The sequence below is a fragment of the Gouania willdenowi genome, chromosome 22, assembly GCF_900634775.1.
Source record: "Gouania willdenowi chromosome 22, fGouWil2.1, whole genome shotgun sequence".
Lineage (NCBI taxonomy): Eukaryota > Metazoa > Chordata > Actinopteri > Blenniiformes > Gobiesocidae > Gouania > Gouania willdenowi.
In genome coordinates, this window is record NC_041065.1 from 20,980,517 (window position 1) to 21,001,402 (window position 20,886).

Below are 20,886 nucleotides of genomic sequence, written 5' to 3' on the forward strand. Positions count from 1 at the left end.
AGCTTTCTGCTCCTGAAACAGACCGATGTTATTCGAACACCATCAGTGTGATACAATTAGTGTTCTGGACCAAAAGTAACTCAAAGTAGTGTAACTCAGTTACATTTTAAAAAACAGTAATATTGTAATACAAATATATTAAATTTTTATCCCAGTAACTAGTAATATAAATATATTCAAAGTTTAGAGTAAATTACGCATCACTGTTAATAGGGACAAATAAAAGACACTCACCACAGCTTTTTAACTCGTATGTTTTTGGGGTGGATGGCATGTGAGCGCCCTCTATCGACGAGCAGCTACTGCTACCATTAGGACAACATTAAGTGATGTTGTGATTGTGCTACATTACTGCCTCAGAATGTCTCTAAAACTACAACCAAGGAGTCTGTATAATTTCAAATAAATACAAATCACCCAAAAAAGCATTTATTAGCAGGAATAGATTAAATTAAAATTGAAATGTAATCATAGAGCTGTGAATGAATGCAGCCTCTTCTCACAAATAGTCCAATAATGTGTGAAAGAGAAGTGTGGGTTTGCCTCAGTCATAACGTGGCAACTAGATGCTTTTACAGGAAAAAGGAACATTGTTTGGTGCTTTAGGTGGTGATCTGCTGGAAGCCTTGAATCGTACCATCCATCCTTCCTCTTTCATTGGATAAGGACATTTATTCATCCAACTTTGTCCCAGAACAACCTTATCTCATGGAAAACACAATTCTGAGTGATAATAGGAAGTTTATTTCAGTTAGGTCAATATCGTTAAAAAAAAACAAAAAAAAAAACATACAGAACAGAGCTTGGATATTAACTTTGTAAAACAGCTTCCTTTGCGCAGTCATGAAATGATTGCTTAAAAAAAAAATAGAATATAACAAAAACTTTCCTGCAAAACACCTGCAGAGAAAAACCCATAAGGCAAAGAGATGGTTTCACTAAGATCCAAATCTGAGCAGCCAAATTTGTCCTCCGACTTCTGATGAAATGCATCAAATTTACACATTGAAATCAATGAAAACAAATATGTACAATTCCTTTACTTTAAAAGCTGTTTGATTTGTTTCATAACAAGACAGAAAAACAAACAAAAGAACAATCCATGGCTAAAGGTTTTGCTGAGTTTCTTTTTACACTAAAGCACTTGTTGAGCACATTCGTTACCTTTGGGATCGATTAATGCACTGAAGAGAAAGCTACACCCGACCCTTCTACGCTGCTTTAATCATCCATACCTTTAGTTTCACTGCATCACTTTTCTTTTTGGGCTATTGTCAGACTGTCCTGGTGTGGCACATAGAATGAAAAAATGAGTGCCATCATGAAAATGAGCACCTTCCATGGCAAAGCAGTGATTTACCTAAAGAGCAGTTTTATTGTCTGAGCTACATAACGGCTCAGCATTTTTAGGACCTCAGGGACCTCCTGACATTCTGCGTCCAACATTTCTACAGAGCCGAGCTACAGGCACTGCATATTAGAGGCAAAATAAAAATCCGAGTATTGATATTAAGTTTGCTTTGCTTGCAGTGACAGAAAATTAGTTTTAACAGCCAGTTCAACATTAACATCAAAACATTCTCATTTGAAATATCAACCTCTCCAATTTGGACCATCTCTATATAAATACATGACCCGGAAGAAAAAAGAAAAAAAAACACTGTCGGTTAAACACTGATGATTACTACCTCTCTGAACAAGCCAAACCACAAGAGAACAATCAGTGTTTTGTTTGCAGTGGAACCAGAATGAATTGTGTCAATTTTAAATAAATCACAGGAATAAAACAGCTTGTGACTTTTCCTCTGCGTGCACACGCACACACACACACAGTCTGCTTGAAGGTCACTTATCAGTAATTGCCTTAGATGAGGCTACTTGCATCACACAAACACGCGTGACTGCTTATTATTGCCTCATTAACATCAAGCAGCACGTGAAGGAAAAAAAAAAACTAAACGGTGAATGAAATGTTGCCATGTCAACTGTAGAGGCCTTCATAAAAACCGGAGTATAGGAATCATTCAATCAAGAGGAAGGGCGAGAGTTTTGTTTATCAGTTCCAGGGCTGAAGAGGATGGAGAGAATAGACAAGTAAGAGAGTTTGACAGGAGAATGGAGGGAGTGAGGGGCGAGGTGCTCATGTCGGAGGAGGAGCTTATTTGACCAGTCGCTTGGCTACGTCTCCGTAGGCGATCTCGATCTCCTTCTCACTGGGGCAGGTGTTAGTAAACTCTTCACGCGTGTAGGCGATGTTCAGGTACTTCCAGATAGCCGTCATCTCTTTGGGAATGTCAAAGCCTCTGTATTTCTTAGCCACCACCTGAAAGGGAAAGATGGAATGCAGATGTTTTAATACCTAGATGAACAGAACTCTTCATAATCTAAGATTCAATCTTAAACAAGGTACAGACATAAGGATTTTCTAAATCTAAAGACAGTTTTTTTATCCGTTACAGATCCCGCACATAAAAGTTTTGAAGGTGGTTTGTTTGGATAATCTCAACATGGAACACACTTACGATTCTGTTTAACCACCGATCTACCTCCAACCCAGAAAACTCATAAGATCAAACAACCTGATCTAATGCTGTGTTCCAAGCAACCCGGAACTCAGAATTTCCCAACATCCTACTTGAAAAAGTGACTTGGAACGCCACCTGAAGTCGCAGCTCCTACTTGCTAAAGTTGGGGGAAAACGTAATATTGTACCAGTCAGCCATGTTTTACATATTTCAATGAGCTGCTGCTGAACTCAGTTGGACTCAGATCAGAATTTTAAACTCAGAACTGCAGAGTTCCAAGTTGCCTTGAACACAGCTTTACATGTTTCTCAGCTCACTTATTGATTCTTTACATTACGTTTTACATCACAAATCACAGTGTCATCAGTCGGGAGTCGTCTGCCTTCTCCTCACACACGAGGAGTTTTGGTCATAATATTGAAAAAGTTTGATATTTCAAAAAGTTTCAGAGCCGATTATCGGGTTAAATTCACTGTTAACACGCCTCAGACCACAGGATAATATCATCAAACAAGATAATCTGGCATTTGGCATCCTCGGTCGGGAAGAGGGAAATTTTAAATTAACCAAAACAATCCAAGATAACTAAAAACCTAACTTGTCATCAGTCCAACAATGCAATCTAGGATGATCACTCTGAGGTCTTTCTCAGATTGGTTCTCACACCATCATAAAGAGATTTGGTTTCAATAGAGAAAGTTGTGTCACTAACTTTGACTATGTGCAGCTTTGGCAACAGGTTACAATCCGCCAGCGTCATTTGGTCTCCATCCAGGAACTTGCGGGTAGAAACCTTCACGTCCTCAATGCTGTTGTGGTCGATCTCATCAGGAAGTGGCGAGCGCAGATACTCGTCCAGCTTCTGCAGCGTCTTCAGCAGGCCACGCTCCAGAGCTGCAGACAGAGGGTGGAAAATAGAACCTTCAGCACTTCTGAGAATGTTCCCCACATCTACTGGAGCCTTAGGATGATCTACCACAAGGTGGCGGCATTTGACCAAGAGTTAAGACACTGGGAATTTAACACATCAAATAAAAGTCATTATGAGGGTGGTTACACATTATGGGTAAGAAAGTATTAACTTTTTCTTTAATGGGAAATGCTGTAAAAAATTAACGCGATACTGATGTCCTTGATTTTTGTCTTTAATTAACAGATCGACACATCCACTCTTTTTTGCAATGTCTGAAAATATGTCATGAATGTAAAGGGAAATTTCATTTCCAAACTGGAAAGTGGATCTATTGTTGTGGAGAAAAGTTATCACTGAACCATGAGATTTAGCCTCAACTCTCCCAATCCACTGCGCAGAGGATTAGTATTTTCCCGGTAAGGAGAAGAACCAGAAAAACAAATATTAAAAATATTTTAGTTCCGTCTTGATTTTTTTTATTAAGAGGAATTAAGCAACATATTGTTTTATGTAATTACATTTGCAGCCTGAATTTAAGGTTTCTAAACAGTAGTAACCTTATATTCGATAAGCTTTAAACATATTTTTTCCCCATAACTCAAGCGTGAAAAACATCTTGTTATGAGAAACAATGACGAAGAGCACTGGTCCAGTTTTCGATCTCTGCTGTGTGCTTTCCCGGAACAATCCAGGTGAGACCGTCAGCAAAGCACAGGAGCAAACAGCAGAACAAAAGCACTGTGTTCCCTAGTCAGGCCCTAATGCACCAATGAGGGCAGGGCTAACAGCGTTGCTTGGCAACCAGAGAAGACTCCCGTACAACTGCTACACTTCTGTATCTTTGTGCTTTACAGTGCTTACTCTACCTGTGTGTGTAAAAGTGTGTGTGTGAGGCACAGCGAGTGAGAGAAACATAAAATCCAACATTTGTTTCCATGTGACGTACCTTCGTTGGCATCAGGTTTGGAGTTCTTGATGTAGGCAGAAAATTTAGCGAAGATGTCCATACCAGCAGTGTTTGACTCGGGATGTCTGGCACCTAGCTTGATGTACCTAAAAATTAAAGTGAGGGTAAAAATCCACCCGTTATGTTACATTATTTCTTACTCCTGTGCAGTGCAAAATATGTGACTAGAAAAACAGATTTTCCAGAAAGAAAGTCAAGCCAAAGACTAACTTAGTTTTCACTGCCAGAGAAAATGTTGTAATTAGAAGCACAGCTTATCCTCAGACTAAAGAAGAAGCAAAGAGGCAGGACACCACTTTGTTAGGAATAGTCGTTAGCCCCGTAAGGCTGGAGTTCATAGCTCACACTTTAAGTAAAGTATAAATACTATAACCAAGGATTACATTCCTACTCTTCACTGGGAAAATACTGAGACCATGACTGGGTAGACCAAACAGAAATAGGTGTGGCAGCTCATTAACACAGGGATGTCACAGTATCACACTTACTTTGGGGGGCAGAGGACATCCTCGAGAAACTCTTCGATCTTGTTGACGTCGGTTTTGACCTCGCCGTTGTAGGTGATGAAGGGCGGGTGTGTGCCGGGGGCCAAATTCTGAAGATCTGCAGGCTTTCTGTTGGATGAAGTAAAAGGTGGACTGTTAGACCAATGCAACATTTTCCGACATAAAAAAAGTGTGATTGTATCAATGAACAAATTTGTACAATTTAGAAAAATGAAAGATCAAAAACTGCAACAATAATTTGTGTAATAGCTTTTTTCCATTTATACTTAAAAATGTTGCAATTGGCTGATTTTTATTCTCAAACTACATAGTTAAATAAAGTCCATCTATTATTTTCAATAATACAATCAAAATAAGGATTTCTGTTATTATGAATAGAAATATTTCCATTCATAATAAAATTTACAAAATACATTTTTTTGTCTTTAACACGACTAATACTACTGCTAAAAACAATACTACTACTATTACAAAGGCAAGGCAAATTTATTTGTATAGCACATTTCATACACAAGGCAATTCGATGTGCGACAGCCCCGAAACATACAACAGCTTTAAAGTCAATAAGAACATGAAAATCTCAAGTAAAAACAGCAGTAAAAACATCACATCCACAATAAGAGAGAAAAAGAATACCTTTAACTTTGATTTAAAAATGCTCACATTGGATGCTGACTTTAGCTCTGCAGCAGTTTGTTCCAATTCTTTGCAGCATAACATAATTTTCCAAGATAAATAATAATAGCCTCTTATAATAAGATGATATAACTCTATATTTTTAGTATATAAAGGTCCTGTAAATTCCTTTGTGTATTTTTTATATTACAGACTTTCTTTTAGGTCTTCCAAGGAGCATAAGAGTGTGTGTGTGTGTGTGTGTGTGTGTGTGTGTGTGTGTATGCGCGCCTATGACTGCTTTGTGTCCTCCAAGCTGCACATTTTGTACCAGATGTCTCTGTCAGACAGACGACACTGACACAACAACACAAATGAGCATGTGCTGAATGAGTCCTGTGAACACAACTGATTCTCACCCCTTTGGTGTACAAACACACAGCCGTGAACTCCACAGCTGATAGATGTGTGAAGAACATTTGACTGTAAACATATACTGAGGCACCATCTGTCCACATAATTCCAGTTTGTAGTGACTGGCTGAGTTTTAGAGAAAGGCTTTTTAAGGGCACTGAAGAAGAAGAATAAAAAAAAAAAAAAAAAAGAGGAAATGACTTAATCTCTCAGGCATGTGCAGGGGAAGCGATGCCAACGCCCACCGATATCACCAAGGAGTTGCCTTGAGAACCTAACGGAACAAACATTAACATGACAACCCTGATCCAAGCCAAGGTCATGTAAACTCCAGAAACTTAAAGGAAAAAAAGGATTTACAACAGTGACACTCGTCAACTGTTAATGAACTGTTCTGCCATTAAAACACTACAATGGAGGAGTCGTAATATGGCAAACAGACGCCCAGTTTTGCAACACAGCCCTGTTATGTTGACTCAGGCTGATCAAGGAAAAAGCAGCTGATCAGGAGATAGTTTTCTTGCTTCCAGCATTGCTGTGTAAAGAACAATGTCAAAATATATCCTGAAACGCATCGATTTAAATATAGCATCAACACCAAAAGGAGTAAAAAAGACACCAAATTACAGAAAAAACACAAAATCTACAACAAAACCACAAAATGATCACAGAATGACAAAAATATACTAAACGACAAAAAATACAGAAAAACAGAAAGAAATGTACAAAATGACAACAAAAACAACCCCTGTTGCTGCTCAGATTGGGCATTATTATAAATGTTGATATGAAATACTGCTGAACTTTGTTGTCGGCTAATCTTTAGTCTATGAGGACAGACTGTGATAAAGAAGGAAGTGCAGTTGTCTTAAATCTGAATCAGACATACAAAACAAACATTAATCCACATCATGGAAACCAGGCTCTCCTCAGACTGTTGGACACGTGGAAAATAATGTGAATGCTTGGATGAATCATCCATCCATTCATCCATCTATTTTCCAACCCGCTTGCTTGACTCATACATACTCAAATACAGTGGATTTGAGGTAAAGAACCAGTCAGCCACTGCACTGTGGAAATGAAAGCACATCTGCCTGCAGCTGGGACGAAAAAGTAAAGTACAAAGGATCAACCCTTTTAAATAATATATGCTCTCCATTACTATACAGGAAAGAAACCAGCAGAGTCCAGAAGCTTGAAATAGCCTCATGACGACTGCGCATTTATTTTTCTCTAATTTTCCTCAGTGTTGGGGTCATGGGAAAACAAAATGAGTAAATCAAAGCATGACAAAAAGCAAGCACTGATCTGTATGGAAACATCTTTGAATGATGTGGGACAAAAGCAACAGGGGAAAAAGTAAAATGCTCCAATAAGATAAGAATTAACTCAAGACATGATCTTAAGAGATAAAAAAAATTTTATAAGATCTATTGGTAATTATTTTAAATTAGTCACAATATTAAATTTGATGTTTATAAACAAACAGTTATTTATCATGAAGGAGAGTAGTGAGCACATCTGTCGTGCAGGAGGAAGGCTCTGTGGAGTTTGCATGCTCTCCCTGTGCTTGCATAGGGTTTTTAGTGGTACAATGGCAAAAACATGTTTGATTAGCTTGGAGCAGAATGTGTTAATCTTTCAGTGGTTACAAGATTACAGCTGATTGGTGAAGTAATTCATAGTGAGTATCTCTGATTACACCATCATTAGTCTGTGGGTAGTATTAAGCAGTGAACATCTAGTCCCAAATGTTAATAAACATAGGATTTGAAGCCAATTATGATGGCTTGAGAAGAGCATCTCTAAATGCAACTCTTGTTTTTCACAGTCAGCATCCCTAGTTAAAAAACAATAAGGCACTAAACATCCAAGTTTAATGGAAACACGTGAGCGGCTCCATGCGGTTTGAACCAACACACACGCTGCATCACTCTAAAGGTTATTGCTGCTTCTACTGGCAGGGTATCATAATACAAGGTGAGTCAGCATAGAAACCTGCTAGTTATGCTCCCATTATTCTAAAAGTAATTGGCAGCACTGGGAGTGTAAACATCCGAACTGAACAATATAACAACATTAGATGTTAGCAGGGTTTGTGTGTGGATCATAATACTTAAAGCACATTATGAATGTCAACATATGCTGTGCATTTTAGTCTAATAAGATATACCGGTAGATAAAGGAATACAATGGATAAGATAAGCCATGTAAAATAGAAAAATATAATTTATCATGCAATCCATTATCAGTAAGGGTGTAAGAAAAATTGATTTGTCGATATATCAACATATTTCACTGCGTGATTATCGTATCAATGTAAAAAATGTCCAAATTGATATTCTTTTTAATCACATTTGACAAAAAAAAAAAAAAAAAAAAACATTTATTTGGGCTAACATGCATAGCACGGTCACTAGGAGTCAGTGAACCACATCAGACCTTGGCTGCGTCCGAATAGTACCTCCTGTCTCCTTTACTATCCAATGTTCCTTCACCCTCGTCGGTGTTTAAGTGGCGGCCGTGATAAAGAACATCCGAGTTCTCTTTAAACTCAGAAAAGGAGGCTCAATGCTTCCTTTATGGTCTCCTTTAGCCGAGGAAACACCGATGCATCCTTTACCAAAGGAAACGAGATAATGCTGACCCACAATTCCTTGCGGCGACAACATTTAAAGGGAAACGCACACTCAAGCGCTCACGGAAACTCACAATGACCGTACCAATTCAATAATATGCCTCGAACAACTTTAAATTAATAATCTAAAATCCATATCTTATTATATGTAATACATATCAGATTATAACTGACATAAAATTGACACCGTGGTTCAAGAAAAAAAAAGATCAGAGACATTTTTAGCCACATTATGTTTTGTTCAACATAATTCATATTTATGAGTGGAAGGTGGGTGTGAGCAACCATTATCAATGTGACGTTCTTTTAGTTCCTCATGGCCTGGTAGCCTCTTTTCCTTTGATTTACATTCAAACAGTGTAATTTTTCAGGTTATATCAGGGGAAAGTGTTATAAATGCGCTTTTAATAATTTTCGGAAATTTGTAGCTTTTTCACCACAACAGACGTCACTAAACTTTGCGGCGGTCAAATTATTACGTCACTTAGTTGAAGTGCATCTGATTGTCAAAACAAACGTGACTGCCTTTCCTATACTCCTCTCCTAACACCTTTCCTTAACCCCATGACATCATCCACGGGGTTATGGAAAAGTGGATAGGAAAGGAGATAGGAGGGACAATGAAGATGCTTAAGATTTAGCTTGAAATTTGATTGCACACATAAAACATACGGGGCACTTTTATAGATGCATGCGGTTAGTTTTTTGTTAAGAATTTAAGAACTTAACAGAATCAGAATGTGATGTTGAAGCACAAGATAAACATTTTGAAAAATATAATGTGACAGTTTGAAAAACATGCCACTTGTTTTTTATATTGAACACAATGAATTAAACTTATTTACCAATAACTTGTTTTTGCAAGTTTAAAAAATAAATTAATAGTATTTCATACCATTTTATACTTGTAAAGGTGAAATTTGTAATTATTGCCATCACAAAGTATATTGTATTGTTTAGTATCAAGATATATCGCATCTTGACTGAATTATCTGTGTCCCCATCAGATAGTTTAATCTGTAGGTTTCAAAATAAAAGTTAGTTGAAAAAAGGCTACTGTATAGAATGGATCGTAGTTTTCTTTAAATAATAACAGGACACTTGTTCATATGTCTCAAACCCAAACCCACCTCTTGAGGTCCACCGTGGTGACGTTGAAAACAACTCCTTTCAGCCACAGTATCATGAAGAGTCTCTGAGAGAAGGGGCAGTTCCCGATACTCTCGCCGTCGCTCCCCGCCTAAGGAAAACAGAGATAAAGATCTACCATCACTGACAGGCTGCAGTTGCAAATGGGAAAAGGACAGATGGGCGGATAGAAATTTAATAAGCAGGCATTAACCATGACCTTGTTATCTAAGGTACTCCGTCGTTCATATTTATAACTGGTAGAAATGTCCTTGTAATCAACTAAACAGGAAAAGGTCAGGGTGATCTTGATAGAGATATGGTTTTTACTGCATTCAACCCACACATGGTCTTACCGACCTACAGTCCTTCACTACTTAAGTAGAAGGAATAGCCTGAAGAACTGAGACCCTATTACTCCCTAAACATTGGCTTGCACAAATACAGCACAAAGGAAACAAGGAACTCAGAGTTCATAAGACACAAATAGGCCTCCTTGTTTCCTCTTCAGCTGGACTAAAAAAAACAAGGCTCACTAGCAGAGACCAAACCATAAGAAAGGCATGTGCTTTCATAAGGGAGGGATTTAAGAAGAAAAGGATGAGGTCATCAAATCAAAGTAAACTTTGTTTGGAGATCAAGTTGGTTAAAAGGCTCAAAACACCAAAGGACAAGGAATAACAAATGAGTGGAGATATGTATTGTTGATAGTACAAAGCGAGCACAGCTTTGAACTAACAGGAATATTGCACGCCCTGATCTTTCTTTGTTCTACCTTTTCAATGATCCCTTTCCACTCAGGTAGCAGCTATTTGGGGACAAGTATAATCTGGATTCTACATCCTCAAGCACAATAAGCATTTCATGTAATTAACAGTGCTCTTTGAAGTTATCACTGTATAATCGTTCTGCTAAATGCTAACGGTAGTTCATTTTCAGCTAATCCACAACCTCACATCAATAAAAAGCAGTCATCATGAAAGACAACAAGTCTGCTTTTGATTTCACAATGCTCTTGTTTTGAATTCAAACACCAGATATAAAGCGATAATCCTTGATTTACAAAGATTAGTAATAAACTGCAACAATACATGCTAACTTTGTTCAAAATAAGTTGTCCTATAGGCATGCAACACTTGATAATGTCTTATGCGCGCAGAAAAAGCAGCCTTGCAAATGTGTAGATGCCAAACCAATATCGGGTAGGTCTAGCATTTTCTAAACAAGGACAAGCACAGAGGTCATTCAGCTACTGGCACTGAAGAATGCACCACTCCAATGGCTGCTGTTGTGTGGACTTTTTGTCCATTACTTCAGTTTTTATTCCATTCATAGACATTCTATGATGTCTCACACACAGAAGCGCAAATTAAATGTTTTTTTTTTTTTTTTTTTTTTTTAAGCAAAATTTCTGTTAAATAATTTTTTTATGTTTTTTATTCATGTTATGGATGTTTACAACGTAGGAAAGACTTCATTTTCAAGCAAGCCCAGCTGTTTGGCTGCTCCAGTCTCTAGTGCATCACCCCGTGGGATAACCCTGTTTGATCTACCTGCTGGCTCCTATTGTATTGTCAGCATCGTCTCCCGCTCCCTTTCCCTGTCTGAATTCAATATCTGAAAAGCTTGGATTAGATCACCCCCATTGTTTAGCAAATGAAATTCCCTCTTTCACATTACGCGACTGAATTCGAAAGCAAAGCTCTGCAGTGCCCACAAAGTCTCTCAGAGGTCTTCATGTTCGTGATCAACACAGTACAGTCCTGACTTTATTCAGTCCTAATGGTGATCAGAAAGACACCAATGAGGTGGGCACAACACCTGCAGAGGTCCATTCTCATCCGGATCAAAGCTATAATGCAATGTGGCAACAGTTTCCATAGTGATGGCTACAGCCTATGACAAAAGACAGTAGAAACAGTGCAGAAGGGATTCACAGGTGAGCTACATAAAGTGAAATTAAAAGTTTGACACAAAAAATAAAAAAGCGGTGCCATATGTTAAACAGAACTAAGCCACTTGTGCTTTAGAAGAGCTAATTTCCAGAAGTTCCTCTCAGTTCATGACTCCTGTGGCCAAGAAAAAGGTCAAGGCACCTGAGACAGACATTTCCCACTTTCTCTGCTCTTGCAGCCACATTTCAGAGGAATGACAGGAAATAGAGTGAAAGATTACAGGAAACTAGAGATCAAAAAAGGTCCCCCAAGTAGGCTGGGCAGGTATAATAAAGGATTTACAACTGACGAACTAAAGAAATAGCAACCTTCACAGGCAATGGGTTTGTAAGCACACAGCTTAGGTCGTACGCCTCTGTCACTTCTTTTCTCTTTATTCCTCTTCCCTTATCCTGGGCCCCTCTTGAGTGTCAGAGGTAGGGGGTTGGGCATTTTGAAAGGAGGGAGAAACTATTCCAGAAATGTTCTTCTCCCTGAGGAGGGAGAGTTTGTAGGTAGATTTTGAGACGTGATACAGTTGAGGTAGCAGTTCCACAACAAAACAAAAAAAACAGATTGCCCTAAATTTGACAGTTGACTGAACTAAAGCACAGGGATTATAAACAAAAGACAAATATTCAGAAACCAAATTCAAAGATGTGGATATTCAGCTTTCAGGATGTTCCAATAACCTCCTATGACCTGTAAATGCAACATTTTAACAGGATAGAACCAGTGTGTTAGCAGTTGGTAGGAAAAAGAAGATGAAGGTGAAAGATTACGAGTATTATAAAAACAAAAAAGCATATGTAAAATAAAAATAATTTTAGTGACACAGTGGCACACCTCCAATCATTCACTCTCCATAGTGCTGCTTGTATTTTAGTGTGGCATTCAAATGAAGAGTTGACGTACTTTCTACAGAGCAACTACACAATCAGCTTTTTGTTTGGAGAGTTTTAGGCGGGCCACTTACCAAAGTGTGTCCAAGGCTATCCTTATAAGGGAAAGTAAAACTGTTAAAACAAGGCATTTTTTCCACTGAGAAATTAACAGTTGGGCCACCAGTTAATTCCATAGGTTTGTAAGCCTGTTTTTACCTCCTTTGTTTGCATGAAGTTCCACCATCTTTCACGACGACTCATCCAGAGATTTTCCTCTAGTGTGAATCATTAATAACAATGCGTGGGAGAATTGATACAGATGTTAGAAATACTATCAGATTTTTTATTAAAGCTCTGTGGATGCCAAGTCATCAAGTGCCAAAACATTGACACACACACACACACGACTGCCCAGAAATGGCCATGAGTCATGTCCACAGTCGGATGTTATCTAGAAGTTAATGTCCTGGATAGTTTGGTCTATGAAAAGTACAATGGGAATCAGTCAAACGGGTGTGGTGATGAGGTCAGCAAACATAACATATCCTCTCCAACTGAGTGAGGTTATACTGTACCGCTAATAACTTCCTCTGTTAAAACAAGGTCAATGACACAGAACAATTTTCGAGAAAGGATTCAGTAATAGGTCAAGGCAAGCTGGGGAACCTTCATCAAAGAAGATTTTCTTTCCAAACAGGTAGCAGGCTAGAGTCAAGTTTCTAATCATTGACATTATATTCTCCACTAAAAATGAAAATAGTTAGAACTGAAACAAAAGTGCTACAAAAAGAATGTTGTTTTAATGTTGGTTACCAAGAAGATAAAACCAAGAATTTGTTCTTCAAGGACTTTGTAGACAGACAACGTGATATCGTTATTCTGCAGTCAGGGACAATGACTCCTATTGGTGTTCCCCCCAGTGTCAGCTGACAGCCTAAATTTAGTAACAAGGCAGCCTAGGTCTCCTCCCAACCCTCTCCTTAACATACTTTGAATTGGACGTACTGCTGAGTAATTTCAAGCCACACTTGACCGAATATGGAACTGCCGATGCAAGGCCTGCAGCCTTCCTGCCTTCTCCACCACATGGTCTCTGACGTGCAGAAGGAATGTCTGTTTAAGGGTGGGGAGCATAGTGTCATTGAAATGCATCTTCCTTTTGCTAGGGAAGTTTAAGGGCTAACTTGGGATCCTGGGTTTAGGGTTAGATTGTGTAGGTGGACCCAAAAATGTGTTGTATGTTACTTTATTTGTGTTACTCCTGAGAGACGTAAGGTCCAACATCAGAGAACTTCTGCAAACATCATAGTGGGAAAGTAAATCAAATACTTAACCAAACACTGATAGTGATGGAAATTTTCAAATTAGAATGAGAAACTAAGCTGGAACTGTGTGTCACGTCATCAACTGATATTTCCAAGTAGGTTAAATATGAAAAATCCGGTCCAAATAAAAAAAATCCAATGTGGAAAATACTGGTTGAGTTGAATTTGTATCAGTATTTTGGTTAAAGGATATCATCAATACAAACTCCATTAATTGTAGCTTTTGTCAGAAAAATGTTCTCAGATAAAGACATGTTTCAATTATTTAAATGGGAATATTTACAAGCCGATATTGCAGAGAGTTGCTGAGGTTTAGTCCTATACCTGAACGATGACTAAGTTAGGAGATGCACCAGTGTTTCCTGGAACATGGAAACTGCATCACATCCCTGGTTTGGCTATGAGTCAGGCTGATGTAACTCAGTGGAAACCTTAAGCCTTCAGGCAGACACGAGTCTAGCAAGCTAAAAACTAAAATACTTCACAAAAACAAAGACCCATAGAGAGTTTGAGGCCGGCATCTAAAAGGGCTTAATAATAATACCCTCTGCAGTAATTATGTAAGCTTTACTATTAGCCACATTCAGAGTAGAGGAGATAACAGTGATCGGCATATGCTTTTCTCCACAGTTTAAGGGTTAATGATGAGGGAAAACAAACAGCTGGCCATGTGAGAGCCAACTTGAACCAACAATCATCTATCCTTTGGTTGCTGTTACAAGTGTCTCGCACAAACAAGTTGCAAATGAAAATAAGCTTCATCAGCACCTCCATACTTGCTTTCACACTTCCAGTGCTCAGTGGAACACTTTCAAATTCACAAGAAATTACACACACACAAAAGGAATAGTCGAGGAAAAAAACAGAAACCATACAATTGCTTCTGCAAATTAACAGAAATCTATTGATACCTTTTTGTACGCAAATACTTGTTTTCTTGTTGAATACCAGTATTATAATAAGAAAGAACCTTTGTCACCCTATCCAACCCAAACAATGTAAGGTCTCGATACTGGGTCTGCATTGATGTAGTTACTCTGAAACACAAGCAGACAGGATCGTGTTGAAGCTGATTCAATTACATGTAGTGGGATAATAAGAGAAGATAATGTAACTGAGCCGCAGAGCCATGAACTGAATGTTCTGATGGCCTGGAAGACCTCAACAGTTAACAACAAAGATGCATCTGACGGCTTCATTCCTTAAATGCTGTGGTGCTTTCTATGTTTTTTCAGGAAAGTCTCACTTCCTGTTAGTGGGTTTATTGGAAAATGGTTTCATTAGCCACCTGCTTTCTGCTTAGTCAGTAGTACACATTGGACTAGCTAGTAGTGGGGAGGGTACTGTTGCCCCTAAATATTGACCCAATGTGATCATGGGGGGAGTCTTTGGTCAATTGAATGGAATATACTGTACATCCATTACACTTCTGCACTAATAAAAACAGAAGCCATTTTTTAAGTTCTGTTGAAAATTCAGTAAATCTATCCTGCTATATGTGTTGTAAACTGAATATTCCAGGTCATAACCACTTGAATCTATATAGCATTCATTGTCCATGAGGAAATAAGAAGACTGTATTGAGTGAAGGATGTAATCACATTTGTAACAATTTAGTTTTACCTCTAATCTAAGAATCTTGATGGAAACATTGCTCTAGAACTGTAGCAGCCTCAGTTTTGATTGAAATGTAATTTGGTCTCAATTTAGTCATTAGAATTGTGGCTTTCGTCATGCTACCCTTTCATAAAGCCTCAAGTAGTGGAGCCCACAAGCCTCTTGGCTGCCTCTCAGATCAATGTGCTCCTGCTTTAAACTTCTCTACGACTTTATCCCTGACCTGTCTGATGTAGTTCCTGGTCTTCATAATGCCATTTTTCACATATTTTCTAGAACAAATGTCTGACGCCTGAACAGAACAGCTGTTCTTACACTGACATTAGATTTTAGATATGAAAATCATGTGTCATTTTTATTTTCCTTCCACTTTACAAATACGCAGCACATTGTAATGATACATCACAAAATCCCCCCAAAATATACCAATATTTGTGGTTGCAATATTTCAAAAGGAGGGAAAGTTCAAGAAGTATGAATACTTTTGCAAGCCACTGTAATGTATTCAAATGTTTACTATTAAAGTAAAATGTTGGGAAAAGAAAACAACATTCATCTTTGATCCCCTGAATTATGATCATTCAGAGCAGAATGTGCAAAACAAAGTGCGCATGTGTCTTGAAGAGCCTTTAGTTCAGTATTTTATTCTTTGCTTATCATGCATCTCACTCCAATTAAAACTATGATCTATCATAAAAACAACAGTTAGTATTATTTGACTGCAAAATAAGTGCTCAAATGATGACATTATTTAACAACACATCAGTGAATGGCTAAAAATGTTTTAACTGAGCTAATAATGATGAGAACAGCACTTATAAGAGTCAGAAACAGCACACAGCACTCTTACTACAACACAAGCCATTAATCTTTGTCCTCTGCCTCATGATGCTGACTAGAGCATTGCTGAGTACTTGGAGGAATTGATTTTAAATAAAAAATGAGTGGCACTACACTACTTCAACATCTCCCAACAGGATAGCCTGAGTTAAAGAAATATGTTAAAATGAGAATAGTTAAAGGCTCGTATGTACTTGTCCATTTGAAGTGAAACCTTTGGTACAACCCTGCAGCTAAAAGCAACACAAGCAGCACAGTGCTTTACCTGGAAAAAACTAAAAGGTCAGCACTGCCATAAAAATGGGCACATCACAAGACAATAGTCACATGTTTTCACAGATAGATTAAGAGGACACAAGAAGTTCCCTTTAAGGCTTTTTGTAGCAACCATTAAACCATTTATACATCACATATTAGGAGTGAGTACGCACCAAAAAATACCAAACGACTCGCTTATTGCTTATTGAGCTCTACCCATGGGAGGGTCCAGAAATACATAAACAAACAGATGGTCGCTTGTACCATCCAACAATTAAAAGCACCTTTCAAACATATTTATTGGCTGTCGTTGCTGGTAGAAAGCCTGTCAGTCAGAGGGAACCAGACGGCTTTCCAACACGTTGTGTACATGACCATAACACTGTCTCAGGCAGTGAATGCATACGCAAGCAGAGATAAAGACCATCTGTTTCCCACTCATTTTCATTCTGCTCTCGCATACAGTCGGGCGACATGCATGATGAAAAATTACTCATCTACACGCCTCTCCTGATTTGATTAAAGTGGGTTTTGTTAGGCACAAAAAAAAAAAAACTAAACTAAACTAATTTGGTTGTTCATTTTACAGTTAGAAAATTAAGTTAAACAAGCCCGTTCGACTTTGTGGTACTTTTTTGATGGCAAAAGCATAATGCGTACATGAAAACTGTGAATAAGACTTAAAAACATACTGAATACAATTATTGCTATAATTTATAATCTAAATTTAGAGGCTAAACTAAAACTCATGAAATGCTATATCCTTGCAAGGACGTGTTAATAAGACAAAGTAAAATAACTGAACATTATAGACCAATTTCCAATCAATTCCCCTTTACAATGTTGTTGTTACAACTCAGTCTATGTAGACAAAAGGTTGTGGCGACCTTCTGTGGAAGAGAAATCTTGTCAGCTTTGAGCTCAGGTAGAGTGTCCGTGTGTCGAGAGTGCACACACACACATTGTTATCAGCTGTTACCAGAGGCACGAGTCCAAGGAATAGAGCTATGGCAACCTGCATGCCTTCCTTTGTCTCCGACTGTGTCTTAAGACACACAGTGAGAACAAAGGAAACGATAATGGATACGGACTTGTCATATGCTGGTTTTAGAGACAGAGGCCAATATACCGTTACAAGAAATGTGTTGAGAAAATGTCATTTGGAGGAAAAAACCTTGGGGCTGCACAGGCCAAAGTGGGAGGAGCAGGGAGGGAGGGAAGGAGGAAAAGGCGGGAGGAACTGCCCACCAGTGTAAATGTTCCAGGACTTGGGCTGATGTAAGCTCTGCTGTAGACTGTTGTTGACGACACATCTGTTCTGTCTTTATACTGGAGGGCCAGCTGCTTAGCCTGACAAACACAAACCTCAAATAAATCGCCTTTTGGCTAAGTAATCTCAAAAACTGTTAAATTTGTGAAGAATTCCTCACCTGATACTCTCATATTTTGCATTTATAACAGTTTTTCAGAAGTGCAACCCATTTATTTATCATCTGCAGTGGTCCTACCTACCTCCCGGTTGCTTAAGGACCCCACAGACTCCGCCTACACCCTCAAATCTCCCCACCTTTGTCCCCTTATTACCCCCCTCTAATACCATTTTCCCGCCTTCCAAAGCAACAGGCTAAAGAAAGAAAACAGCCATTCACTGGGCTCTGCCATCAGTGCCTCCCCGCAGCCTGAGCTCCATGATGGCACTTTGCAGGAAGACAGCAAAGCTACGGTCTATAAAACATTTCAGCGAGGTTAATCATTACGCTAGGATTATAATCTAACCAGGAAACTAAAATATCAGTTTGGATGATGACGGCAAAAGAGATCATACCTATATTGCAAACAGCGGACATGTAAACACCTCAAGGTCTTGATTTGCTGCGATTTTCCCACTTTAATGTTGTTAAAATAAGGTTAAAAACCAATCTAATGATACCAAAAGTAAAATGTAATACAGAGCACAGAATACACAAAGTACTCCCCGTAATGTAGGACTTGTATTCACAAGATTTTTAAGCTGTACAAGAAGAAAACTACAAATGAATAACTCCTGTAAATAAAAGCCACAATTACTCAAAAGGTTGGAAGAAAAACAACCAAATTTGATCAAAAATTTCCGTTGATATTGTTTCACTTCTCATTCAAATGGACCCTCAAAAGAAGCTTCCGGTGGATGCACCAAACTTATCATTTAAGGAACTTCCCCAGAGAAAAGATTCTTTCCTTCATCAAAAAATATTCACAGGAAAGAAAGACAGAAAGTCTTCGTATGACATTGATGAATAAGTTTTAGAGGCAAACCAAAGTAAAACTGAAGAAATCAGCGATGATTCAAGAAACTTTATATTTTCACAATGTTCAAGAGGTTTTACTAAATCAGTCAAAAAGCTTCGCTAAGAGATGTTTTAGAGATATCATTCAAAAAGCCAATTCATAAGATGATTTATTAGAAACTTCACCAGAAGACACTGTTTTAGTCATCTTTTATGTAACTTCTAAGAAGAAACTTTTTTCTTAACTCAAGAAGATTAATCTTGCATATCACTCAAAAAATATATTTATTTGATATAATAAGTTCGTTTAAAAAGTCAAATCAGAAACCATTTCAACGAATCATTTGAGATGCAAAAGATCATTTGAGGAAAAAAATTTAATCTTCAATTTATATGAACTTTTATTGAAAGATTTTTCCATATCATTAAACAACCACAATTCAGACATAACCAAAATAAGTCTTTAATGCTTTGACTGAATGGCACCTTTTAATGAAACTTCCAAAAAGCTCAACTACTGCACTCATTCCACCACATACTGTATGAAGCTATGGTCTACTGCTTTTCATCCATGGCAGTATTTTACAAACAATCTTAATTAACTTAATTAAATTGTGCATTTCATCAAGTTTTACTTTACAAGCATTTGTGGGGAAATATTTGAGCAGGCTTTGATTAAAAAAGCTGTTAACTCATCATGTGGATAATAGAAAATACAGAAACACTCTGGAAGCTCCTCCACAAAGCCCAAGGGCGGAAAATAACGGTAACCTGCTTAATAGCAGCGATTCATTAGGTGATATACTGATTATTTTACATGTATTTAAAAAGGACTAACTTGTTTTGGGGTCTTACCTTCACAAAGAGCTCGATAACGGGCTCACTGTCCTCTTTAATCCCGTTCTGCGGCACCGACAGCGACATGTTGGCTCCTGCTGCTTCCAAGGTTCCCCTCACAAAGATGACTTTTTTCCCCCTCGCTACCACACCCGGCTACACTCAGACCTCTCGGTTTCCTTCACCACTCTGTTTTTTTCCTGCTCCGGGAGCTTTGTTTCACTATTCCTAAAGAAAGAACCGAGCCCTGGAGGCAGTATGTCCGTCACAAGTCGATGCGGGACGAAGACGAGTCCTCCGCTGACAGTAGTAACTGCTCTGTCACTGGGGCTAGCAAAGCTACCACAGCGTGGCCGCACGCGCCGACTCTGCTGCTGCTGGAAAATGAGGATGAGGAGGAGGCTGGGATGAAGAAGAAGGCTCGGGAATATTTAAAGGCGTGATGTCATCAGTGTCGTAAACGGACACAAAATGCGGGCGGGTTTGAGGAGGGAGGGAGTCTCCCTTTTGAGAATCGGGATAGGTTAAAGAAGAAAGCTTCTTCTGCTATGAAAATGTCATGAACACATGCAGATAAAACTCTAAACTCATAAACTTTACGGTCTAATGAGACAATTAAAAATTTAAACCCTACTTTTTTTCTGCTGCTACTTCCTGTATATGGGTGCGACTTCCTGTGAGGTGTTATTATTATTATTATTATTAATAATAATAATAATAATTAGTTATTTATTTTTCCTGTGAGGTGTGATGAATAAATAAAGACCAGGTTGGGTTTTGTCATGAGAAAATATTTCTGAGGATTTATATATATTGTGTTGCATTATGTTTTCTTTAACTTAAAATTAAAACAGATTTTAAAAAAAATATCCTTTAATGATGCTGCTCCTATAATGTAAATGCACCCATGTTTTATTACTCTTATGATGCTGCACCTGTTGTATTAATTTCTCCACTGCTTTGTAAAGCATTTTGTGATTTTATCTGCAAAAAGCACTTTATAAATTAATTACTTACTTAAACATAGTATGTAAAAAAAAAAAAAAAATTCTGCAGCTACTTCCTGCATATGGGTGTTACTTCCTGTGAGGTGTTATTTAGTTATTTTTCCTGTGAGGTGTGATAAATACATAAAGCCCAGGTTGGGTTTTGTCATGAGAAAATATTTCTGAGGATTTATATATATATATATATGCTACTTCTTCAAAGACGCAG

The 20,886-nt window shown here is 38.1% G+C and overlaps 1 protein-coding gene across 1 annotated transcript; it reads right to left on the reverse strand.

Moving 5' to 3' along the window:
* Positions 1-721: 721 nt before the first annotated feature.
* clic4 (chloride intracellular channel 4) lies at positions 722-20,087 on the reverse strand. The gene is made up of 6 exons (XM_028438635.1): positions 19,690-20,087; positions 9,712-9,821; positions 4,894-5,019; positions 4,385-4,491; positions 3,238-3,419; positions 722-2,323 (listed from the first exon to the last, which is right to left on the reverse strand). Exons 1-6 carry the CDS (start codon positions 19,756-19,758, stop codon positions 2,159-2,161), a joined length of 759 nt encoding a protein of 252 aa, XP_028294436.1. The 5' UTR covers positions 19,759-20,087; the 3' UTR covers positions 722-2,158.
* Positions 20,088-20,886: the final 799 nt, after the last annotated feature.

What these genes read in the sequence shown, in the direction of transcription:
- clic4 (XM_028438635.1), bottom strand. Translation starts at nt 19,758, where the DNA reads ATGTCGCTGTCGGTGCCGCAGAACGGGATTAAAGAGGACAGTGAGCCC. An exon ending in TTATCGAGCTCTTTGTGAAG is followed by an intron (nt 9,822 to 19,689) that starts GTAAGACCCCAA and finishes TGTTTTCCTTAG; the next exon opens with GCGGGGAGCGACGGCGAGAG. An exon ending in ACCACGGTGGACCTCAAGAG is followed by an intron (nt 5,020 to 9,711) that starts GTGGGTTTGGGT and finishes TTCATCCAACAG; the next exon opens with AAAGCCTGCAGATCTTCAGA.